General features: G+C 37.9%; 1 protein-coding gene across 4 annotated transcripts in view; it reads right to left on the bottom strand.

Annotated features, from left to right (window-relative positions):
• SPATS2L (spermatogenesis associated serine rich 2 like) overlaps positions 1 to 26867 on the bottom strand; it is a 169436-nt gene that overhangs the window by 40366 nt on the left and 102203 nt on the right. For all 4 annotated transcript variants that reach the window (XM_079925204.1, XM_079925203.1, XM_079925205.1 and 1 more), the window contains 3 exons: positions 20478 to 20586; positions 17239 to 17288; positions 14301 to 14547 (listed from right to left, as the gene is read on the bottom strand). In XM_079925204.1, coding sequence (XP_079781330.1) covers positions 14301 to 14547; positions 17239 to 17288; positions 20478 to 20586 — 406 coding nt within the window. The remainder of the gene's footprint in view (positions 1 to 14300; positions 14548 to 17238; positions 17289 to 20477; positions 20587 to 26867) is intronic.

Below are 26867 nucleotides of genomic sequence, written 5' to 3'. Positions count from 1 at the left end.
TTGGTCTCTCTAGACTAAGAGGGTATTGATTTTAGTGCAACCTTAAAATATCCTCTGCAATTTCTACATGAGAAAAGTAGAGACAGTGATGTATTATCTTGTTCATCATTACATGCTTGGTGCCTTGTGAGTACATTATGAATACTGAATGGATGCATGAATGATTGAATCAGCATTACTTTGGTACTGTGCATGCCTGGGGCCTTTCCAATTACAGGGAGCCTAGTTTGATGTGAGTCTCTGGTTGTGTCTTTATCCTACAGTCATCAAATACTTGAACCAAAGTAGCTACATCTTGGAAAGAAAAGTTCTCTCTGGAAACACCCAATCTGCCCAGATTTCAATAAAAATTATATACATTTTAATTTAATCCTTGTCCATGTATTTAAAAAATTGCTCCTAGAAGCTTATGTGTTTCTGAATCTATTACCTAAGCCTTCCTTTTATTAAAAATACTTATCAGATCCCAATATTTACATAACTTCTTGAGTACGGTTCTGGTTTCTGATTCAATTTAACTCCACAGACCTGTGCCCACTCACTATGTGCTTGCCTTGGCTAATTCACAGGAGTTAAATGGGACATAGTCTCTCTGCCCTTAACGACTAGTATATAAAATTGAAAAAGTAATATAAGACTCCAGTATGATAAATCTGAGTTGACCTTTCCCCACTGTACTGTCCTGGCACCTTTGTTGAAGATCAATTGACTGTATACATGGTATTCTATTTCTGAACTCTATTCTATTCCACTGATCTAACTGTTTCTCCTCACCCCGATACCACACTACCTTATTTACTAATTACTATATAATGAGTCTTAATATCAGGTAATGCATGTCCTCCAACTTTGCTCTTCTTTTTCAAGACTGTTTCAAGATCTTAGGCCCTTTGCATTTCAATATGTGTATTTCTACAAAAAAAGTCTGATGAGATTTTGACTGGTTTGCATTGAATCTATAAATCAATTTAGAGATAACTAGTTTCTTAACAATCTTGCATCTTTTGATCACTGAACATGATATATCTTCCCTTTTTTTTAGGTTTTCTTTAATTTGTCTCAGCATTGTTTTATAGTTTTTAGTGTCTTGTGCATCTTTAGTTAAATTTATTCCTAGGTATTTTAGATGACATGCAAAATGTCACTGTATATAATTTTTTTTAAATTTCATTTCCCAACTGCTGGTTGCTAGAATACAAAAACACAAATTAACTTTTTATATATTTAAGCTTGTACCTAAAACACCTTGCTACTTTCCTTATTAGTTTTTTGTTTTGTTTTGTTTTGTAGCTTTCTTAAAATTTTCTACATGGGCAATAATGACATCTGTAAATGAAGTTTAATTTCTTCCTTTCCAATGTTTCCTTGTCTTATTGGACTGGTTAGGAATCCTAGTACAATGTAGAATAATCATCCTTGCATTGTTCTTGATCTTAGGAAAACTACATTCAATATTTTATTATCAAGTATTATATTAGCTGTATAGTATATTTTTCATATGTTTATCGGTAAATTCTCTTATATTCTGGGAGTTTTTATTTTGTCAAGTGATTTGAGATGATCATGCTGTTGTTTTCTTTGATTTTGTTAATGCAGTAAATTACACTGATTGGTTTTTAAATGCTAAATTAATGTTGCATTCCTGGAAAAAAGTACCCTGGTCATGGTGTATTATCTTGGGTTTAAATATTGCTTACTTCAGTTTGCTAATATTTTGTTGAGGATTTTGCTCTTTTACTCATGAGCAATATGGTTCCTAAATTTTTCTTGTAATGATTTTTGTCAGGTTTTGATAAGGTTATGCTGGTCTCATTAAAAGAGTTGAAAAGTGCTCCCTTCCTTCTATTTCTAAACTATTTCAGAAAATAAAAATATGTTTAAGATTGCTATTATTTCTTTCTAAAATGTTTTTAAGAGTTCACTGGTGAAGCAATCTGGGCCTGGAATTTTAATTACCAATTGCTTTGACAGGTTTCGGGCTATTCAAATGTTCTATTTCTTACGTATATTTTAGTAATTCGTATTTTTTAAGAAATTTGTCCATTTCACCTTTTGGCATAAAGTTGCTTATAATATCCTGTTTGTTGTTAGTCTTTAAATGAACGAGGGGTCAGGGTCAATTTCATTACCGATATCGGTAATTGGGTTATTGTATTTTCATTACGATGTAGTTCAAAATATTTTCTAGTATCTCTTGTGAATTTTTTCTTTGACCAATGGATTATTTATTTATTTTTATTTATTTATTTTGGCCGCACCATGTAGCTTGCGGGATCTTAGTTCCCTGACCAGGGATTGAACCTGGGCCCTCAGCAATGAAAGCGGGAGTCCTAAGCAATGGACTGCCAGGGAATTCCTGACCAATGAATTATTTAGAAGGCTGATTAACTTCTGAATTTTTGGAAATTTTCTAGATATCTTATTGCTATTAATTGTTAATTTACTTCTATTTTTGGTCAAAGAGCATACTCTAAAGATTTCAAAACTTAACTTTTGTTTTGACACTTATTTTATGGTCCAGTGATTGGTCTATTTTGGTGAAAATGCCATGTGCTCTTGAAGTTGTTGGGTGTAGTGTACTACAAATGTCAATTAGGTCAAGTTGGTTGATAATATTGTTCAAATCTTTTACACTGTTACTGATTTTTAATATACTTGCTCTATCAGTTGCTAAGAAAATGGTGATAAAACCCATAACTATTGTGGATTTGTCTCTTTCTTTAGTTCTATCAATTGCTGCTTCATGGGTCTGGAAGCTTTGTTGTTAGGTGCATGTAAAGTTAGGGTTGTTATGTCTTCTTAAGGAATTGATCAATTTATTATTATGAAAAGATCCTAATTATCTCTGGTAATATTCCTTGTATTGAAATCTTCTTTGGTGTTAATATAGCCTCACCAAGTTTATTATGCTTACCTTTTGGATAGTATATCTCTTCCTTTCTCCTTTAACTTTAGGCCTGTCTCTCTTTCTATGTAAAGTGCATCTCTTGTAATCAGCATATAGTTGGGTCTTGCTATTTTATCCAGGCTGTCAATCTCTGCTTTTTAATTCGAATTTTTAGTCCATCTCCATTTAATGTAATTTTTGATATTATTGGGTTATGTTTACCATTTTGAGTTGTGTCTACTCTTTATCTCTTTGATCTTTTTCCTTACATCTTTTAGGTGAATTTGTTTTCAAGTAATAGTTTTATCTTTTTTTGTGATACTTCTTCATTCTTTGTCTTTAGAGACTGTTCCAAGGATTACAGTATATATCATTAATTTATTACAGTGTCCTTTGAATCAATATTATACTGCCTCATGTATAAGGTAACAACCATACAATAGTATAATTCCACTTACCCACTCCTGTCAATTGTATATTTATAGTCATATATTTTACCTCTAAATTTGTTGTAAACCTCACAATACATTGTTATTGTTTTTGCTTTACACAGTCAATTGTTTTTTTAAAAAAAATAAGAGAAAAAAAACCTTTTCTTTTTATCCATATATTTACCATTTTCAGTATTTTTCATTTCTTCCAGCAGATTCAAATTTCAATCTGGTATCATTTACTTTCAGCCTAAAGAATATCTTTCAGCTTGTTTTGTAGTGCAAGTCTGCTGGTGATGAATTCTTTCAGCTTTTGTTTATCTGAAATTAGCTTTACCGTCCTTTTTGAAGGATATTTTCACTAGATATAAAATTCCGTATTGGCAGTTATTCCCATTACATTACAGATTTCATTCTAGAGCTTTCTGGCCCATATTGTTTCTGATGAGAAGTCAACCTTTATTCTTTTTGTTGTTTCCTGTTTGCAATGTGTGTTTTTTTCCCCTGGCTGCTTTTAAGATTTTTGTCTTCACTTTTGACTTTCAGCAGTTTGACTATGATATGCTTTGGTGTGATTTTCTATCATTTACTCTGCTTGGATTTTGCTGAGCTTTTTGGATATGTGGGTGGTTGTTTTATGCTGAGTTTGTAAAAACTGTGGCCATTGTTTCTTCATAAGCGCCCTCCCTCCATTCTCTTCTTTTTCTCTTCTGAGATTCCTATTGCATATCTGTGAGACTGCTTGATACTGCCCCTTAAGTCACCGAGGCTCTGCTTTTTGTTGCTGTTTTGTCTTTTCTTTTAATATTTTTCTCTGTTCTTCAGTTTGTTTATTTTTGTTTTTAATTAATTAATCTTAGTTCCCCGACCAGGGATCGAACCCATGCCCCATGCAGTGGAAGCGTGGAGTCTTAACCACTGGTCCCTGTTCTTCAGTTTGGATGATTTCTTCTGACCTGTCTTCAAGTTCACTGATCCTTTAGTCTTTATTGTCCAAACTGCTGCCAAAGGCATCTGATGACTTTCAAAAAAATTCAGTTATTGTACTTTTTAGTTCTAGGATTTCCATTTTATTCTTTTTATCTCTCGTAAAATTCTCCTCTCTTCACCTTTTTTTGGTAAAATTTTAAAATCCTTATTTATAATCCTTATCTGCTGATTCCAACATCTGGGTTGTCTATGGGTCTGCTTCTAATGACTAATCTTTTCCTTTACTATAGGTCACATTTTCTTCTTCCCATGTCTAGTAATTTTTTAAACTGGATACTGAATACTGTGAATGACACATTGAGAAACACTGGATTTTGTTATTTTCCTCTAAAGAGTTTTGTATTTTGTTCTAATAAGTCATTAAAATACCAGCATATCACTCTCTGCTCCCCCCACCCTGCCTTTTGCCTTGAAGACAAATGTTAGGCATCTTATAAAACAAGCTGGACTGGAAGTAGGTAAGGGGATAGTAGACTGTTCTTTAAAATACCTTTATTTAATTACCCTGTTTTATATTTCTTTTCTTAAGTTTGCCCCCCATCCTATCTGCTGACTCCAAATGCAGAGTTTCCCCATTTTCTGACAGGCAGTCAGCCTCCTCCCTCCCAAAGCTCTCTCCCTCTGAATTCTATGCTGCAGTTTCCCATACTCTGCTTCATCAGTCAATCCTCTTCCACCTACTTTCCTTCCTCTAGAAATTGAGGCCCTCTTTTCCCTTTTCTTCATTATTGTGGATTTCTATATTTAAAAATCCTTTACTATAATTCAGTGGGGTTTATGATGAAGAAGATATAAATTTATGCCTTTCTTTTTCTTAAAAAATTCTTGATATGCTTTGCCAAATTATTTTCCAGTCACTTGGACCCACTGACATTCAGCTGTAATGCATGCAATTGTTCTCACACTTAACTCTTGCCAATACTGAGAACTATCAATTTTCCAGTTACTAAATCTCTGTATCAACTTACATATTGGACTTGTCCTTGACTTAATTTATTTTACAGAGCAAAACATGAACTGTGGTGGTTGTTTTTTGTTAACAGCACCAGAGAAAACAAATCTTCCTTTTGGGAGAAATATGTGAACTTAGATTCAAAGATTTTCATAATATATGTACAGCCATGTATGTGTTCAGATTTGAAAGTTTCTGAAAACTCCTTTTTCTCTTTAGCTTTTACTTTTTAGTGAAAGCCTCATGTACTTAAAAGTAGACTGAAGGAAGTATACGCAGAATTCAAATCTAAATTTAAAGGATGTCTTAAATACAGAGTAGTTCTAAAACAATTATTTTAACCCATTGAGTTTAGATGATTTCATAGTCTCCTATACAAATGTAATTTCAGTAAATCACATCATTTGATGACAATTAACTTAGTATTGTAAAATAGTTCTATCTAGAAAAAACCGATAAACAAAAAATAATTTTGTTGTTATAAAATAATGCCTAAAATTGCTAATATCTGTGTTACTTAAAGCATTACCATTCTCTTAAAAGTATCAATACTTAAGTGAATTCAATAGTGTTTTATAATAACCAATAATAAAGTAATTGGTAGTTCTTTAATCATTGATCTTAGTGTTCTTAAGTACTCACAAAAGAAAAAATGTAAATGGAAATTAAACGTCTCAAAAATGTTCCATCTTTCTACTAATCGGTTTTACAAATAAAAACAATGAGATTAGTGCAATCTTTCTGGACAGCAATATATTAAGCACTTAAAAAATATCCATACCCTTTGAGCCCAATAATTCCACTTCTAAGAAAATATGCCAAGGAAATAATCATGATTGTTCATAAAGATTTATATACAAGAAATGTTTGCTATAGCATTGCTTATAATAGCAAACAAATGGAAACAATGCACATGGACAACAGTTTGGGAATAATTAAAATAAACATGGCAAATTGCAGCCATTAAGGTCATGTTTTTAAAGAACATACAATGATGAGGTAATGTTTGTAATGTCATGTTAAATAAAAAGCAGAATATAAAAGTTCACCCGCTACGTAATATTTGTAAAAACAACCCCTATACATCTGTGCATTTAAAACATTCTGAAATAAAATTTTATGGTGTTTTTTTCTGAGAGGTAGGATATTTTTCCCCTTAAACCTTACTGTATTTTTCATATCTCTCCAATTAATATAAATGCCTTTTAAAAACCAGAAATACAAAATCCATAATTATCTTTAAAAAGCAGCACAGAAACTTAAACTTTTTAATTAACCTACACTTATCCACATATTTTATCATTAATAATTCAAAACAACCAGGAAAAAGGCTTGTTTGAGTTTCTATCATGTGCAGTTATTGTTCTAGACGCCAAAAACACAACAGTAGTAAAAGACATTTGTGGTTCCCATCTTTATAGAACTTGCAGTCTCATAGGAAGACATAAATCAAACCACCACACAAACAAATGTAGAATTACAGCTGTGTTAAGTGTTATGAAAGAAAAGTACACAGTATATGAAATCCTCAATTGGAGTATTTGACTTAGGGATATCAAGAATGAATTCTCCATGGAAGTAACAACTAAGCTCACCTGAAATTACATGAAAAACTAATCAGATGAGGAGGGCATTCCAGGCAAAGACAGTATTTGAGGCAGTTATCAAGTTATTGTCTCTCAACTCCAAATCCACTCTTCTTTGCCCTACTTTGTGATACTGGAGCTGGACGCTGTAAACAATTCTGTTTTGCCAACTGGCAGAACGTTAGCTTTGTCGGTAGAGGGCAACAAAGGGGTCGCACAAGGCGATGAAGACAGAAATACACTTCCCATCTAGGTTCTGGTCCTTCATTATTATTATTATTCACCACAGGAGCCAGCAGCCATGCAGAGGAGCTCCAGCTGCACTCTCATGCCACGTTCTCTGGCTCCCCAGCCCTGATAGTGGCTTTGAGCAGTTCCAGTCTATCTACACCCTATGGCAATGGTGGGCTTCTTCTACAGAACAGCTTGGGCCAGGCCCTATGCCAAGATTTCTTGCCACCGCGAGGCGGCATGCATGTTCCTCTGGGTAGCCACACACCTTGTTTGATGAGGTCAGTCTCAGTTTTAGACTGGGGGACTCTCCCAGTCCTAGTTCCTTTATTGTCCAGTCTTCCTGGAGATAGTAACTGCTCTCTTGACACGTCTAGACCCCTGAGACTCCTTACTTACCCCTTTTAGTAGTTAGCCACCTCCTACAGTTTTAGTTAGCAGTTCTTCCTATTACATTCCTCCCATCCAAATAACTGGTGTGGCTTCTCTCTCCTGACTTGAACCTGACTGTTATACACGGCCAGTACGTGGGACTAAGAGGACACCAGTACGGCTGAAGCAGAGAACAAGAATGGACATGCTGTGCATTGAGGCAGGAACGGGACACAGGGGCCAGAATATGCTGGGCTTGCAGGCGAGGGTAAGACTCTTGGCCTTTATCTTAAGAGTTCAAATATGTGTCATCTGAAAAGATTACAGGATAGAGAATGATTTAGAGGGGAACAGAGTGAATGCCAGGAGATGAATGAGTGGACATTTAGAGCAGCAGAGGCAAGAAAGGATGGTTTTGATGGGAAGGTAGAGGTAGAGACAGTGAGAAATGGATGGATTCCAGGAATATTTGAAAAGGAGAATCAACAGAACTTGGTGATGAGGAAGCTGTCATGACTGATGCCTGGATTTCTGGCTTGCAGAATGGATGGACAGTACACTAAGATCAGGAACAATAAAAGAAAGCTAAGGCTGGGAAGGGAGATCAGGAGTTTGTTATGAGCATGTTGTTAAAGTGCTTTGAAATCTCAAAGTGAAAATGTCAAGTAAGAGTCTGAGTTCAGAGAGTAGCCTCGACTGGGATGATGAGTTTGTGAGCCAGTGTACATAATTAAGGCTAGGGTATGGCTGAAATGATCTACAAAAAGAGTATAGCTCTATATGAGAAAGGATTTGGAACTAACCCAGCCTTGATGAGACTCAACAATTAACAGCCAGTAAGAGAAGACTTAGAGGTAAACTTGGTGGGAGCAATTTCCTTGGACTAATGGGGCTGTAAGCCATAGGATAGGTTGATAAGTGAGAGAGAGGTAAAGGAATGGAGACCGTGAGTAAAGACAACTCTTTTAAGATGTCACAGAATAACGGTCCAGTGATGAAGCCCCAAGAAAAGTCTTCACATTACAATTATTGTGCACCTTAATTTGCATTTTTCATCATTCTTCTATCTCTACATGACAGGCTAATTAACAGAAATTCAGAGGAACCAATAACTTTGGAACAGAGACCAAAACAGGTTTATTCAAAAGACATAATGTCAGTCAGTTCTGCCTTTTCGTAACTTCTTTATCGAATACAGAGAGACTTTATTATTTCATTCATGTTCTATAAGACTTGATCAGCTCAGAGGGCATAAAAGCTGGAAACTTTCTAATTGGAAGCCAATCTTTTAGTTTAATTTACATTGTCTTTACAAGGTCTCATACGTCATTAATACTTTTACAGGTTTATTTACATTAAAAGATAATAGATAACAAAGTCGCTGGATTAATAAGCTGTCAATGACACAAGGTAGGCATGTTAACTTGATTTGTTTTGCAGACTTATTTCTCTGAAAAACAGGCTTAATTCTCATAGCATTTTGATAGAACCATTTAGATCTTTGTTCAAAATTAAGAAAAAAAAGGGAAGGCCTTTTATTCTTCGCAAGGAGTGCATTCCATTTAATTAAGTCTATTTTTAACTGAAAACTGCCGTAACAAGGTCTGAGTGGGAAGTTACGAAGGTATCAGCTATTCAGAGATGAGTAGGTTTGTGGTTTTGCTGTAAGGATGTAGCAAAAGTAGTTTTCAAATGAGAAAGAGAAGGGAGAGGGCTCTGGATTTCGCTGTACCCAGGTAACAGAAAAACACCCGAGGGGTTTTCATATCCTGTGTCCTCACGTCGATACATCCTATGTCTGTCTCCATCTCTTTCTGCTTTATCACACACACAGAAAGGAAGCAGAGGCCTAAGCCACTGAAAACACAATGTAAGGCCACCCCTAATACTACCTGAACAGTTCAGACACAGTGCTGCTGGAAGCAGATGTTGAGACTGGACAACGCACAACTACAAACAAGAGTTAACACCAAGGATCTGATGCCAAAATAATAGAGTGAGAATAATGATAAATGTGCTCTAAAATATAAGCTTTAAAACGCCTGTTCACATGACAGTACTTAATGTCAGCTATATATACGAATAAAGTACTATATCTTTAATTAAAAACCGATGGTTATAACTCTACAAGGGCTTCACCTAAAATAATCCTTAATTAAAGTTTAAATAAAACATTGGCTGTTCAGACCAAGATAGCTTGATGTGACAGAATGTGAACAGGGGCATCCTCAGCCTCAATGTCTCAGCATCCACATCTCCTCTTCATCCACTCGTGTCACGTATGGCCTTATCCGCGGTTGCTACCCACACTTCCCTTCCTGCCCCAGTCTCTCTCCTACTTGCTGGCTTCACAACATTTACTATAATCTATAATCATTCAGCTGTATTCTGCTTTACTGTGCATCTCTCCAAGAGGGCAAAACCTTTTTAATTTTGTTTACTTCTTCTAGAAGAATTCCTGGCGCATGTTAGATGCTTAAAACATTTCCTGGATAGATAAAGAAATGATTTGAGGGTTTACTTTGTGCCAGATGCTGTGCTGATCACTTCATGTATCTCATTTACCGCTCACCACAATCTTGTAAAGTAGAATATTTTGCAAGTGAAGATAAAAACACAGAGCGGTTAGCTTGTCCAGGGTCACACACCTAGTAAGTGACAAGGCCAATATTTGAATCCAAACATGTTTAATGCTAAAGCCCTGGTTCTTAGCTATGATATTATGTTGCTTCCATCTGAGAGCTGGCACGGCTGAGATCCTGGAATATACACGTTTGGCTTTTCTATTAAAGTTCTCGGCAAGCTGCTTTCTTCTTGTTGATCTTTTCTAATCCTCTGGTCCAATATAGGGTTTAGAAAAGCAGGGGAAATAATCTTGTAGCTAGGGCCAACAACAGCATTAAAAAATCTGCCTGGAAATCCTATAGGGAACCTCACACCATAAAAATATTGTAAAACAGTCTGTTGTTGTTGTTGCTTTTTAATAAGAAGCACAAATGAAGGACAAGCAGCCAACATTCTAAAACAACAGGACCCTTTCTCTCACATTTGGTTCAGTTCACCTAGAGAATGAGAAAGCAGTTCTGTGCCAGAGGCATGCCAAACACAGAATCTGCACTGCAAAGGTAAAACGATGGAGCTGCTCCTGTCCTCCAATACAGGGCAGACTGCGAAGTCTGGTTTGTGGAGGTCAGTGAACACTGCATGGGGCCTTCTGTTCGAGACAAGTAACAGGTAACAGAAGAGCTGGCTTCCCAGGATGCTTGACAAGATGAGAGGATATAAAGGAAGCCTGCTGGGAAGAGAAGCTGAAGACAAGGAAAGCCCCGCCCCCAAGTTTATCTCAATGGAGCCAGTTGGTGGCCCATAATCCTGCTCCTTTCCTATTGGATGGGAATTGTGTCCAGAGGGAGAAAGACAACACAGGAATCTGAATTCCTGTTCTGGCCCCTACGGCGATAAGCGCCTGTACATTTCAGCAATCTGAGCCCTAAGAAAAGTAGTGCAGGAGCAACATTTAAGATAACTGAACCCTAAGGGTATAATGTGCTTTAGTCATTTAGATGGAGCCTTAGAAATAAAAGTAATCCTTGGCATTACATTTGGTAAAACTAAATCTTGATCTACTCCTTGTCTGAGTTTGTACTTGGACGCAGATGATCTTGATCGGATTATGTAAAAGATCTAATTTGAGCTGTTATTAAAAATTCTGAAATACAGAAAAAACTACTCCAAGGCTTAAAAAAGTAATTTTGTACTAAGTTTAAATCAAACTCCCCAACTTCAAAGCTATATGCTGACATGCAGTGTTGTCCCACTCGACAGTACTATATTTACAGCCTGAAATGATGATGCTTTGGGTGGTTATGTTTCATGTGGGAAGTCACACTAACACCCTGGAACCACCTGCATATATCTTAAAGTTAACTTTTCTCCTACCAGAAAATGATCCTTTTAAAACTTTTAAAAAGAGAGATCTTGAATGTCAAGGTGTTATAAAAAGATAAAACATGCATTCCACATGTTCACAGCCTGCTGCCCAGCTGGGCATTCAGAACAGGCTTTCCTGAGGCAGTTTCATTATTGGAAAGCTTGATAAATGCTCCACCACTAGCAGACTGGAGATTTCTTTTATGCTCATACTTCGAACTCACTCAAGTACAGAATACCATTATCTAGCTTTGTTACGATTACTTTTTCCTAATTTTTCAATTATGCATCTTTTGGGAGTAAGGGAGCCTGTGGTTTTAGCAGTAACTCTCTAACATGTGCATAAAATTGCATCCATTTGAGTCAGGCTTTTGCTAACCAAAGAGAGTTACCCCCGGGTGTGGGTCTTCTCAGTTTCTCGACCCAAGGGCCTTGGTTTCCTCAGCTATAAAGTGAGGGGAGTAAGGAATCGTTCCCATCCTTTTCAGTTCCAAAGGTCTACTCAAAATGGGGTGTGGAATGCCCAAGACCCAACACTCATCTGTGAACTATCTAGCAGAGGTCTCAGGATTTCTGACAGACTGAATAAGCATTTCAGAGTCATTTGACAGTTTGGCATCAACTTCCCGATGAACCTTCATTATCTTTGGGAAGGAAAACTTAACTAGTTATAAACTCATTTTAAAATTTATGATCACAATAAGTGAGCTGCTGATGAATGGTCAATCAGGAGGATTCCCTGCCTTTTGCAAAAACATCTAATAACCTTCCATTATCATCATTTTATTCTTTAACAGAAAAAGTTACATGAGTGATAGATTTGTATTATTAATTACTAACAAATAATACTGACATACCTCAATGCCTTCATGCTAAGCTTATAAAACCAAAGGGATATTGGGATGGCTCTTTGTGCAATAAAGTATTCTTTGCCAAAAGTTTCATGATAGGGTTCACAAAAGCCCCCTGGTACAGAGAACTCGTCGGATGGGTACTTAACTTTCAAGGTAGCTATCCACCGTGAAGTGAAGCGATTCACTACTGCATTTGCTCTAATGTCATATACTTGATAGAGTTACTGAAATTGCTTTAGGAAGAAGGTATAAATTATAAGTAAATGAACAACTATATGTGCTGCGCTTTTAGTGTATGATTGATATCACAACAGCAACTTGAGTAATTAGCTTTTGAAATAATTGGTGTGAAGGCAAATCACAAGCAAAGTTGGGAATGTGCCACTCGATTATTTAATGTCTTTCTCCTGCCCAGACTATAAATCAAAACATTCTCAAAATTGTAGGCAGAGGAAAAGCTGAATGAAAAGATTACTGGAAAATCCAGATTCTAAATAGAAGTAGGTGATTTTCGTTGTTTGTTTTTAAGAAATCCTTGTGTAGTAAGGATTATCTGAATTATAGCACTATTAATAGTGTTGTTAGGTAATGTGTTTATGGAAGAAAATTAGAGCTTTGTGAACAATTAAAAAACTTCCTAGTGTGTTATTTAATGCTTCCTCATGGTATCCCTGATTCAATACTCGTTACTATGTGATTTTCTGTTTGTACTTGTCTTTTCTGCTAGACTAAACTCTTCTCAGGTAGGGCCCCTGTCTTATTCATCCTTGGTGTATCTTAGGAGGCATTTTGAAAAACAGGGCACTTTTAAAATTTATCTAAATGATTGCGTATGGGTGGGTGTTGGGGGCAGGATGCTAAATGACTTACAATCACAGGAATCCCACACAACGAAGAACTGCCCTGTAACCTGAACTTTCTCACATCCTCCTAGACACATGACATGTAAACCCAAGTATTTTTTGTACAGTTTTCCTATGGACTTCCAAGGTTTACTTGGATTTCTAGGGTTCAACTACTGTGGAAATTAAGAGAAAATTGGACTCTTTGGTGTTCAGAACTTTACCAAGAGCTTTTCACCATTTGGAAAATCCCGTGGCCAATCCCATGGGCAGTCACATTATTTGAGTTGACAATCAGCACTTGTCAGTCTGTATTTGTAGCAGCTGCATTCACAGTGATCCCATGTCTACATAAAAATATACTTATTCAGTTCTTACTTCACATATCACATATAAATAAAGAGTGTTCGCGTTACCCAGTTGAGTACTGTCTCCCTTCTTTTAAGTGCAAAGTGATTCATTATAATTGGGTGTGAACGTCTGGCCATTTTATTAGGCCTTCTATTTTAGTTGTTCTTGAACTTCTTATGTTTTTATATTATTGACATTTTGTTTCTAGGTAGAGTATATTATCTATGAATTTTATTTTAGTATTTGATATAAAAATGGAGCATCGGGTCAGACAGTATTGAAGACCACTGATCCAGTAGATTCCTGTACAGCTGCCTTATGTTGCAGAAAAGAAATGGGACACTAGAGATGAAATGATGCCCCCAAGGTCATACAGTTGATTAAGTAGCCTTTTGTCAAGTAATGAATGTATAGCTATAGCACAAGTAATTAACATTCCAGATTCTAACACCCTGGGATATATATTCTATCACATAATACAAAATACCAGGAGTTAAAATAACTTGGCCTACCCTTTAATAACATTTCCTTTGGTCACCAATTATCCCTCCCTTATCCCAGCAAAAGTGAAAAATTTCTTTAAACTGGAATTTCCTTTTTCCTGATGATCCCAATACAGACTAGAACTATATTTTTTAGTTAAAAAAACCCTCTGACTTAGTGCAGGGCTAGATTGCACACTTCTTCTCTAGCCTCGTCACCTTCCTCCCTGCCTCCACCATCCTGCGAGAAGACCGCTTGAATCTGTGGACACCAGAAAAGAACAATCTTTCCCTTCCACCAACATCAACAGTAGCAATGACTGTCCCAGTGGGTCCCTTGGCATCCTTTTCTTCTATGTCTGCCTAAGCAACTTTACTTAAGGATAACTGACCTGTGACCCCACGGAGTGCCTTTGAAGGTTCCTCGAGTATTGAGATCTTTTTCTCACGGGGGGCAAGGGCTGGTTTTTCACTGGCAGAATCAGTGGATGAGCTGTCCTTCTCACAGCCGTTGACGTGGCCATTCTGTATCTCTGGCGGCGGTGGCTGCACAGGCCCTGCTTCGGGCCTCTCTGCCTTGTCTTTAGCATCTTTGTTGCCTTGATGCTGCTTGGACTTGCTTCTTTTTCTCTTATTGTTCTAGAATGAGAAACAAATGAGAAGCTCACATCCTTGAAATAGAAGGTGAACCCCAGAGACCAAAATAAGATATGTTACCCTTTTTTTGTTTTCTGGCTCTTCTAATAGAATGGGTGAAAACGCCTATGTCTTTATTAACCACCCAAGTTAATGTAAATATCTTCTTTCCTACAATGAGCTGTATAAACTTGTACCTCGTAAGCATAGTAAACAAAAAGTTTTCTTTAAAAGGAAAAAAGCAGCAGGAAATGGCTTCAATAGCTGACACATTACTTGAGCACATTGAGTTGCTACATATCTGAATGGCCATACAGTAGAGTCTTGTGATAACTGCCCTGGAAGAACCTGAATTCAGCTATTGTGGTATTGGAGAAGAGGTCTCATTTCTTAAAGAGATGATGGACGGGGGTGGGGGGGGTGGGGGTGGGGGGGATCAGGGAGGACACTAAGGTTCTGATCCTCTTGAGGGGAGGAGAGGCAGGGGGAGGCCTGGTACAAAAGAGGCAGGGAAGTCCCTCTGAAAGGAGGAAGTAGAGTCAGATCCCCAAAGTCCAGGTTGGATCTAGGAAAAGGCACCAATCAACCAGGAGATCCCTGGATTGCTGTCACTGTCCGGGAATCATCCCCATGAATACTTAAGCTGGAGTGGACAACGGCTACAAAGGAACGCTGAACCCACGTGGGTCCACCTGGATTCGCACTGTGCACCTGTATCTGGATCTCTCGGCTGCTACCTGAACGGCATTACGAGACTTCAGTTACATTTAGTTCAAAATAACGCAACCCTGCATTCTAGATAATTGAAAACTTTTAGACCTTGGTGCAAGCCTCAGCCAATGAGAACAGACATGGGGCCCATCAGGGCAGACCCTGTCCCGCCTGTTGCATCAGTGTCCCACCAGCTGAACATCAGCCCGGCTTTGTTCTTCAACACATTTGGAAAAAAAAATAAAAAGAAGGGCCTCCCTGGTGGCACAGCGGTTGAGAGTCCGCCTGCGATGCAGGGGACATGGGTTCGTGCCCCGGTCCAGGAAGATCCCACGTGCCACGGAGCGGCTGGGCCCGAGAGCCATGGCCACTGAATCTGCGCGTCCGGAGTCTGTGCTCCGCAATGGGAGAGGCCACAACAGTGAGAGGTCCGTGTACCGCAAAAAAAAAAAATAAATTAATTAATTAATTAAATAAAAAGAAACAGTTTTCTCTTGATTCTCCACCCCACTCTCCTTCGTTTCCTTTGAAACCACAATCATGCCCCTGAGTAAGGGCTCCTCCAGGGGAGAGAAATGCACTGACTGGGTGAAGGAAGGCCCAGGGGCACTTATTCCCACACAAGCCCTGCGTCTCCTGGGCTGGGGAGACAGTTTTCCCACTGAACCTCTAAGAGGGAGGCTTAGTAATGAGTTGGGTCTGCAGCTGCCGTCTGCTCTGTTTTTCACATCAGAGAAATTTCATACCCAAACCACACATCTGAAATTCCTCCAGGTAAGTATAAATACTGCCTTTCAATCACCTGCAAATTGTCTTCATCTCACATAGAAGCCTGGGAAGCTATGATTAAAGATAAGCAGAGATTGTCAAAGACGGTGGCATACAAAGATTTAAAAATTTTTTCATAATTCTTCCTATTCTCCATGAAGCTAGGAGGAGAAAAAGGAGGAACGGATCATTCTAGTAATTTCAGTAATCTCGGGATTTTATGAAAGCAATACTGCTTTCTTGTGTTTGTTTAAAACCTGTGCCACAGGCCTGCGATCTTCCCTCAGTGGGAAGGGTATATCCTGGGATTCCCAAAACACAAGGCTTCTCTGGGAATAGTGGGAATGGGTGGGGAAGTTACTTCGAAAAGAGAAGCAGACTTTTTGTGAAAGTCATGCAACAGGTTACAGGCCAAGAACAAGAAGGAAGCTGCGGGCTTCCCTGGTGGCGCAGTGGTTGAGAGACCTGCCAATGCAGGGGACACGGGTTTGTGCCCCGGTCCGGGAAGATCCCACATGCCGCGGAGTGGCTGGGCCTGTGAGCCATGGCCGCTGAGCCTGTGCGTCTAGAGCCTGTGCTCCGCGGCGGGAGAGGCCACAGCAGTGAGAGGCCCGCATACTGCAAAAAGAAAATAAAAAAATAAAGAAGGAAGCTGCACCTCACTGGAGCTAGTGAGGGCTCCAGTGCTCCATGGTCACTCACAAGACCAGAAAGGCACGTTCTGGAGACAGAGGCCAGTGTGTGCGCTGCACACGGCACGTGTGCCCGTAAGTCGAGACTGTGTGACTAGACAAGAAAGCAAAATAACGTGAGAGGGGCAGAGTAAAATCTCCCCTCTGTTCTGTGAAAATATATTTAGGGCTTTTCAAGTATCTTTAAAACACTCCTTAATTTTTTCCTTTGTGCTACAGGATACGTTCAGGCAAGTTAACGTCTAGAATCCTTTGAATTCTCCGGTTGGGCTCGCCTTAATACTTAAAAAGAAAACTCTGGGATTTCAAAAGCACACCTGGTGGTTAAAAACACTTGAACAGAAAACAAGGGCATTAGTAGGGAGGGTGGCCGGTAATTTAAGAGAGTCGTGAATCTGGAAGCTTCCTGGGTGTACATATTAACATATATGAAAGAAGCACAAAATTGGCAGCCTTGTTAAAATGATAACAACCATGAAGATTCTGATGGAAGCTGCTAATTTACAATCAATATCAATCTTACCTTCTTTTTTCCTGTCATATTCCATTCTTTCAGAACTTGAATTGCACTGCCTAGACAAAGACAAAGAATCTTCAACATGCATTCACATAATAAAGCACCACACAAAATTCATCTCTGTCTTTCCATCTTGGTAGTGATTTTTTTTCCGGCTTTTTCATTTGTTTTGATACATCCTACCTTAATAAAAATGCCAGTTTCATTTTTTATTTCCAGATTTTCATTAAATTCACTGCATGATCTTGGTTTTATCAAAGTATTAAGCCCTACTACATGAAGCTTACTTTGTTTTATCATTATGTTGTCTTAGAGAAAATGAAATAGATCGAGAATTTTCTGATAGCTTCATTGCCATAGGTAGAATTAAAATTGTTCTGTTTGATATATGAATCAAAATACCTCTAATCTTCCAGGCTAAACATGAGATTTTGAATATTATTAACCATGTGAATCCTAACTTTTTGTTTGGCTATTCCTGCTCATTTTCTGCCTCTACTCATTATGTTCACAACCTGCAGGGTGATAAGGACAGACGATTTGATGTTAGCTTTGCTCTCATCACTGTGAATAGGGATGGGATGCAGTCTTTGCAAGGTTCCGCTTTGAAACAAAAGAAGCTCATCAAATAAGTTGAGTCCTAGGTTCTGTCAATGTCATTCACATGCATACGTGGCATTGCTCAGATGCAGAGGAAAAGCCTCACTTGATTAAATTAGAAAACATTTTAAAAGAAATGCTTAACCACTGGTCAGCTACACTATCTTCATGTAGTCTTAGTAAGTTCTTCACTCATTCCAACTGTGCTGGGGGTAATTTCAACAATCGGTTATTGGTAATGAGTAGACCAGTTGTTCTCATTTAAATAGGTGCTTCTAAAAGAGTAGCTCTTACATGTATCCTTTTAACAATTTTAAGCATTCTCATACAGTCTCATTATACTAATAGTTCTCTACAATGAGTGTGTTGGCTAAACAAAGATAAACTTCAGGCGGGTCGTTATAACAAATTTCAAATTAGTACGGTCCCAATTATTGAGTCTACTGTTACTGTTTGATAACCAGAAGGCCATAGTGTTTGGACTAATGTTCAGAAAGCCTAATTATTCCTATCCATTCACAGTTTCCAATTCAATGCCCCTCTTAGGCCTTTTGCGTTACATGTACTTGAAATAATAAGACTGCACTTAAAAGTAAGCTATAATTCAGTCTTTTTATTAACTGGGCTGGTCTTTTTCTAATTTGCCCAGAGAATTAATGTTTCACAGTATTTTCCTTTTGAAGAACTTTAGGAAGTCACTTTCACTAGGTTACTTCGTAAGTCACACCAGTGGCTAATAATCATTAGGGTAGTTCTTACTTATAGCTCAACTTCAGTTTTCCAGATAAAATTAAATTTTAAAAAATGTTAAATACTGTTTTTTTAATCAGAGGGAGGAGGTGAGTTGCTTACTGCTTTCAACTGCAATATTCAATTATACATCTAATTTGCATATTTTGACATAAATTCTATTTGCAATTTGGACAACAAGCTTTTAGAGGGTAATTCTGAAGAAGAAATAACTATGTTTACAGACAATTTTGAAATTGTTGTCATTAAACTTTAATTATACTGAAACTGCTTGGAGTTCTTTAAGCCGCTTTTAGTGTGCCTCGTAAATGATTCTTAACAATTATTTCTGATTTTCAGTGATTTTTAAACAAGTTTTCTGACTGCTCCCCATCCAAAATGATATGAGGTTTCTCAGCAATCGACGAGTCTTTAAAAATGAGACCTCAATACCGACAAGGTGAAAATGTCAAGAAGGACAAGCATGGTGCTCTATTTAAATATGATCGGATTTGATGACAGTCCATCAGTTACTGAGTATCTGCGCATCTCATCAGGGGTCATTCTGTAATAAAAACTTTCATGATGGAGAACGTCGGGGCCTCAATCCAACTGAGGCTGGGGAGGCATGGGGATAATAACCTTTTTCCTTTCCTAAAGCTTTTTTCCATGTGAGTGATGTTGGCAAGTGAAACCTGAAAAGAGTTTATCTGAGCCAGGATACGCATGTTTCCCCCAATTTTTTCTTGAGATGAATTGCACTAAATGCTGCAAAGGTGGAGTAAAATTACATTCTCTGTATTTGTATCTGGTGAGTAAAGATTCTTGTACACGAAGCAGGAAAAACAGTCAGAAAAGTTATGCACCGTGGGTCTGCTTGCAGGTCTATTTTGAATGATAATCATTTTTAATTCAATTAGGACCCTAAACCCTGACTGCAGATATCAGAATGTGAGTGTGTTGCCTGGTTCCAAGACCTTGCCTGAAATGCAATTGTACTATATGTAGAAACTTAGGAAGATTATTCTACTCCTAGGAAAGTAAGTAAATCAAACCGTCCTTAACAAATAAAGTGTAACTAGGATAAACCCGAGGAATGTGCTGATAGGTCTTCCCTGACCTTTCGGTCAGATTATGTTTAGTTAGTCCATACTGACAAAACAGAAACTAATGCTGGGACAGAAGACATATGATAACTAAGGACAGGTATGAGATCTCTGTTTATAAATGGAACTTTAATTTGAGTAGGAGAGAAGACTTTCCCATAATTTATAGGAAATCTAAAGCAGTAGGTTATCCATTTCTAGAATAAATACATTCCTGAGACTTTAGATTCTATACCGTCACTGGCAATGGGCTGTCCAAAAAAACAATTTTTTTTTAGACAGCAAAAAGTTCTAGAGGTAGATAAGATGAACTGATATTCTGACTAAGTAGGTAATCTCAAAATCATAAACTAAGGATATTAAAGACTAAACCAGTCCTCTCAGGCTACATAAGCATCAAGTTCAAGGATTCCAGTCGTAAGGCCAAGTAGAACTATGCTGGCTGAAGAGTTGAGAAGGCTTCCCAGATCAGGAGTAAAGTACATTATCCTCCATTAACAAGGGCGCCATCAGATAAAGGACGTGTTTAGTAACAAATTGGACAGACTGGTTGACAACGGAATTAGTAGCATTACAATATGTATCCTTTGCAAACTATCTACAGTCTGTCTTTTTTTTTCCCCAGTGAGGAAAAAAGAACTTCCAAATTCTGCTCTTAATATGTAGATGTGTCTTTAAAACCTAGCATATTTTAATGAAAATTAAAGTATTAGTGAATAATTGGTATTCAATGCATTCAAGGAAAAAAATACAGAATATATGGAATATCTAGTTCTAACGTCTTCGGGTTCAGGGGACGTGTATACTCACCATCCACGAAGGCCTGCACTGCTTTATCTACATTAAAATCAAACTGCTGTAGCACCAGAACTATTTCATTATTGCTTTTGTTGGGAACAACTGATCGAACCGCATAGATCTGCAAAGGAGAGGAAAAGAAAAAGAAAGGTAAACGTTTTGAATATTTTTCAACCATATTAGTCTCTCACTGGATAGAATGATATCTGTTAGAAAGGCCTTGAAAAGCCAACTAATCTAACTTCTTGCCATCAAGCATACTCAAGGCACTTCAGACCACTAAAAATTAATCCTGGTGACCACCTTGATAGCCTCTTTACCTGAATACACATTTCTACAGAGACGTCCTTGTTAGGACTGGAGTAGCACGTGGGAAAAGCCAACTCTGGTTTTGCAACCCACTCCCCCCACCAACCCAGCCCCAAGACTCCAAGGTGTACTTTCAGTGAGTACTTTTCAGTGAGTACACAGATAGTTTTCTGTCTCAGGCTCTCTTCTCCGTGGGCTCAGGGCAGCTCTTTGGAAAATTTACAGAAATAGCCTCATGCCTCAGCTTCTCTGATCTGCACAGTGGAGACAGTCATAGTGAGGTTCACAGAAGTGTGGTGTGAAACTCCATTAATTTTTATAGAGATATAGAATGTGGGGCATTGTATTTTTGAAATAGCAATCTTAGCCATAATACGGAAAACGTTCCCCAACACACTTCTGAAAATCAAACATTTAAAACAGTAAAAGTAAATACATGTATGAGAGCTAAGGACTTCAACAGGTTAAGCTGATATTCAATTTTTTAATGACCTATAGGTATTTCTTAATCACATTTTGCACATGTTCTTTCTTTTTGCCTAATAGAATTAATGGACCTTTATCTCACAGAACTTGCAATTACTACAGGACGCTCTATCCACTTCAGCAAACCCTGGCTCCCCCAGCTTTCTATCAAGGGGATTACTGCAGCCACTACTGACAAGTATGAGAGTACTACCTGGTGCCAAGGTGCGTAGCATCCACAATGATGGCCACAAAAGCACTGCACAATCCTTACCTGGTTAGATTGAGTTTTAGAGTTACATGCAATTTACTGTAATCAGATTCATGGACTGTGGATTATATGTGTATGATAACGTGTAATGTGATTCTGTTGCCCAGAACACTCAATTAAGCAGCATAGCCTATTTCCTAATTATGTTAGAAAATAGACAGCCTACTCCATTTCGATGTACATGTAAGAGTATTTAGATTATAATGAGAAAACAGCACAAGATATGGGTTTATAACTTGGAGAGGTTCTGACATTATAGAAAGCTGGCTTTGAATCTTGACATTCAGAAATGCTACATATGTAGGGATTTTCAAGGACTCTAATTACACACACACACACACACACACACACACACACACAGAGTTGTATATATGTGACAAGAGTCCTTTGATTTTTTTCTCTACTTTACGGTTCTTAGTTTTTCTAGCTTCTATTTTAAAAAATATTATTAGCTTCTTCAAACCTAAGTTCTTTCTCACTTTTTCGCTTGCTCTCTTTAAAAATCCTTTCAGTGAATAATCTTTGAATGTCTATTGTGTGACAAGGCACCAAACTTCCTGTAACTTATAGACTAGAGGGGGATGCACATATTGTTCAAATGATCACACAAATACATACTTATACATTGTGATAAAGGCTATAAATCATAGGGCAGGGAGACGACTTTATATAGGTATGCTGAAATCTGAAGGACAGGGGAGAAGAGATGGGTGGGAGGTTAAGAGGAAAGGCATCTTAGGCAGAGGGAACAGCATGAATGAGGAGGAAGGCACAGGTGAGGGAGCATAGAGGGAGGCAGAGGCTGAGGCTTCCAAAATACAAAGATGAGGCCAGAGGCGGGCAGGGACCAGATCATGCAGCCTACAAGGCTCTGCAAAAGACTTAGGTCTTGTGAGCATCCCATAACCATCCTTTTGTGTTGTCCTTTCTTATTCATTCATCATGTTAGAAAGATAGCTCTCTCTCTTTTCTCTCTCTCTCTCTCTCTAATTTATCCTTGTCATATACACATTTTATATGTAGATAAATGTATATTTATATATCATTATATTTAAGTTATGTGTAAGTTAAGGTGTACAGTATGTTGATTTGATACAGTTATGTACTGCAAAATGATTACCACCATAGCATTAGCTAATACCTCCATCCCATTAGATAATTACCACTTCTTTTTTGTGGTGAGAACATTTAAGATCTACTCTCAAGTATATGATTCAGTATACAATCACCATACTGTGAATTAGCTCCCCAGAACTTATTAATCTTGTAACTGAAAGTTTATACCCTTTGACCCAAATCTCCCCATTTATCTCTTTTTTTAAAGAGAAGCCAAGATGGGGAGAAAAACAAGAACAAAAACACCTGCATTGACCCGGGAGAATCATTAACAGTGCATGTCCAAAACTAAATACAATTGGCCTAGCAGGCACCAGTGCACTGGAGTTATGTATAAACATTACATGTTGTCCTTCTAATGTAGTTCTTTTAAATAAAATTCTAGCATTTCAAGCCACTATAATTGGTTAGTCTTATATAAAATTTCTTGATAATAATTACCATCATTATTACCACATCAGTCATGCCCTTCTAAATAATAATTTGTAGCAACATGGATGAACCTAGAGCATATTATGCTTAGTGAAACAAGTCAGACAGAGAACACATATGATATCACTTATATGTGAAATCTAAAAAAATAAAACAAATGAATGTATGTAGCAAAACAGAAACGGACTCACAGATATAGAAAACAAAATAGTGGTTACTGGTGGAGAGAGGGAAGCAGGGAGGGGCAAGACTGGGGCATGGAATTAAGAGATACAAACTACTATGAAAAAAATAGATAAGCAACAAGGACATATTGAACAGCACAGGGAATTATAGCCATTATCTTGTAATAACATTGAATGGAGTATAATACGTAAAAATACTGAACACTATGCTGTATACCTGAAACTAATATAATGTTGTAAATCAACTATATGTCAATAAAAAAAACACAAAGTTTTCGATCCACCTACATAGTTGTGTGATCAGTAAAGACCTAGAAGTATGGAATAAACATAAAATAGTTGTTTGCCCTGTTTCCAGTCTCTCCTCTGCAAAACATAATTTATTTTATTATGTTAAGGCAAAATATAATATAAACCTGAGCTTATAGAGATACTTCTTCTTTAGATGTTTATACTACTTTTGCGTGTCCCTCTTTAAAAGAAAAAAAAAAAATCAACCACGGTAGGATATAGAAAACATCTATCCTTGTCACTTTATATATCCTAGCACTGAACATATCCTTAGAATATTGTCAGTAACTGAGTTCTGATATCAAATATAACTATGAATATTGCATACAACTCCTGGAGGAAGACACAATTAAAATAGGAATGTCGAGTTTTAAAGAAAAGAGAAAAAAAAGGAAAAAAATAATTTCTGCCTATTCTTAGATATTCCATAGTAATGTTGAATTCTAGTGGATTTCTGGGCCAAGTTTCTGCTTTAATCACAGTACTTGCCTAATGTGAAGAGAGTAGTATTGTTTCTCCACCTTCTTATTTATAAATTCACTACATTTATTTTTCTATGAAAATGTGTTTGAGAAAGATGGAGAAATCCAGGCACTCATATGCACGCATAAAAATACAGGAACCTGGGCTTCCCTGGTGGCGCAGTGGTTGAGAGGCTCCCTGCCGATGCAGGGGACACAGGTTCGTGCCCCGGTCCGGGAAGATCCCACATGCCGCGGAGCGGCTGGGCCCGTGAGCCAGGAGCCTGTGCGTCCGGAGCCTGTGCTCCGCAACGGGAGAGGCCACAACAGTGAGAGGTCCATGTACCGCAAAAAAAAAAAAAAAAAAAATACATGAACCTCACAGTGTCACTATCCAAGATGCAGCAGTCATAAGGGGTCTAAGCATTTAAATCTAAAAAAAAACCTCCTTATGAAGGAGGTTTAAAATATAAGGAGTGGATGACAAAGGCAGTGTTATAGTGAGGTTGTGCTGAAAAGCTGCCTTTGCATTTGGAAATGAAGCTCCTGGAGCAATGGATCAATCAATGCGTGACTAATGGTAGTTTGCATGTGGAGAACTCATAAAATTCACGCCTGCAGTGGCTGTTTTGCAGAGGCTGTCTTTGGCGGCGATGCTTCAGACACATGGCCTTTACTTCACTGCCACAGCCCAAGCTGGTGAGTCTGTTGCTGCAGCTTCACCCCGAAGGTCACCGTTTGCAGCTGCACGTGAGTGCATCCCTCAAGGGTTCTCATGCCATAAATAGTGCGTTCCAGGGGGGTCAACCAGGCAGCGGCGCAGGATGTCAGGTGACAGTATGGCCCACTAGTTAGTGGTTCATTTAGCAACTGCTTTACCTTTCCCAAATCACATTCCTCTGTTTTGCTTTTACTAATTTAAATCTAGTTTGGCAAATTCAATTTGCTATTGAGAAATCTTCCTTTTGCACATCAAAAGTTGTTTTGATTTTAAAAGCTTTTGCACAGCAAAGGAAACCATTGATAAAATGAAGACAACCTACTGAATGGGAGAAAATATTTGCAAATGATATGACCAATAAGGGTTAATATTCAACATATATAAACAGCTTACACAACCCCAGAGAAAAACAAACAACCTGATTAAAAAATGGTCAGAAGAACTGAATAGACATTTTTCCAAAGAGGAAATGCAGATGGCCAACAGGCACATGAAGAGATGCTTAACAACCCTAATCATCAGGGAAATGCAAGTCAAAACCACAATGAGCTATCACCTCACACCTGTCAGAATGGCTATCATCAAAAAGAACACAAATAACAAATGCTGGTGAGTATGTGGAGAAAGGGGAACACTCGTACACTGTTGATGAGAATGTATATTAGTGCAGCCACTATGGAAAACAGTACGGAGGTTTCTCAAAAAACTAAAAACAGAACTATAATATGACCCAGTAATTCCACTCATGGGTATATATCCGAAAAAAACAAAAACACTAATTCGAAAAGATAACATGTGCCCCAATGTTCATAGCAGCATTTACAATTGCCAAGATATGGATATAACCTAAGTGTCCATCAGCAGATGAATGGATAAAGAAGATGTGATATATATATATATATATATATATATATACACATACACATATATATAATGGGATACTACTGAGTCATAAAAAAGAATGTGATTTTGCCATTTGTAGCAACATCCATGGACTTGGAGGGTACAATGCCAAGTGAAATACATCAGACAGAGAAAGACAAATACTATATGATGTCACTTATATGTGGAATCTAAAAAATACAACAAATTAGTTAATATAACAAAAAAGAAGTGGACACAGATATAGAGAACAAACTAGTGGTTACCAGTGGGAAGAGGCAAGAGGGGAAGGGCAAGATAAGAGTAGGGGATTAAGAGGTACAAGCCATTACGTATAAAATAAGCTACAAGGATATACTGTACAACGTGGGGAATACAGCCAATATTTTTCAGTAATTCGAAATGCAGTATAACCTTTAAAAACTGTGACTCACTGTATTTTATACCTGTAACTTATACTGTACATCAACTACATGTCAATAAAAAATAAACATTTAAAAAATTGTTTTGATTTAACGTCAGCATTCTAATCTCCCTTTCTCTCCTCTCTCTGGGGCTTTCTATCTGGCTTGGCAGGTTTTGCCCCATTCTGCCTCAGGCCCGCCCTGCTGTCATTTTGACTGCAGTAAGCAGCAAGGCAGTGTGGCTTTCACCGTTTGATTTCAGCTTCCCACATTAACCTACCTCCCCTGGACCTGACTTGTTTGGTTTAAGAGCTGTTAGATTTCCTCATTCACACTGCACATTTCTTGAGCCTGTCTACGATGACTCCTTAGAAATTCTTCTTGGCTTACTGATGAGTCACTTAGACTATGTGTGAGTTTCAAAAAAATGGTTCTGACAGAAGTTTTCAATCCACCTACACAGCTGTGTGATCAGTAAAGACCCAGTATTATCAAATAAACAGAAAATAACAGCTCCCTCTGCTTCTGGTCTCTCCCCTGCAAATTCACCCCAAGGCTGTTGCCAGACTACTCTTCTTCGAGTATAATCATGACTATTTCCCCACCTTCCTTAAGAGTAAAGTTAAATGTCTACAATCTGGATTCAAGGCCATCAACAAATGGGCACCCACTTGCTTTTCCAAGTGCCCCTCTTGCTCTGCCCTTTATAGATAAGCACAAGCCCAGTGTTGGCCCCCTACCTCTGTGTGAACTTTGCCCTTGACCTGAGATGTGTGCCCTTGCCCAAATCTTACACTCCAGCTGAGATGCCATGTGTTCCATGAAGTCCATCTCAACCATCCCTGCTGTAAGTCATCTCTGTCTC

The sequence above is a fragment of the Stenella coeruleoalba genome, assembly GCF_951394435.1.
Source record: "Stenella coeruleoalba genome assembly, chromosome: 6".
Taxonomy (NCBI): Eukaryota; Metazoa; Chordata; class Mammalia; order Artiodactyla; family Delphinidae; genus Stenella; species Stenella coeruleoalba.
The sequence above is the reverse complement of the archived record's forward strand: the minus strand, read 5'-3'. Positions and strand labels throughout refer to the sequence as shown.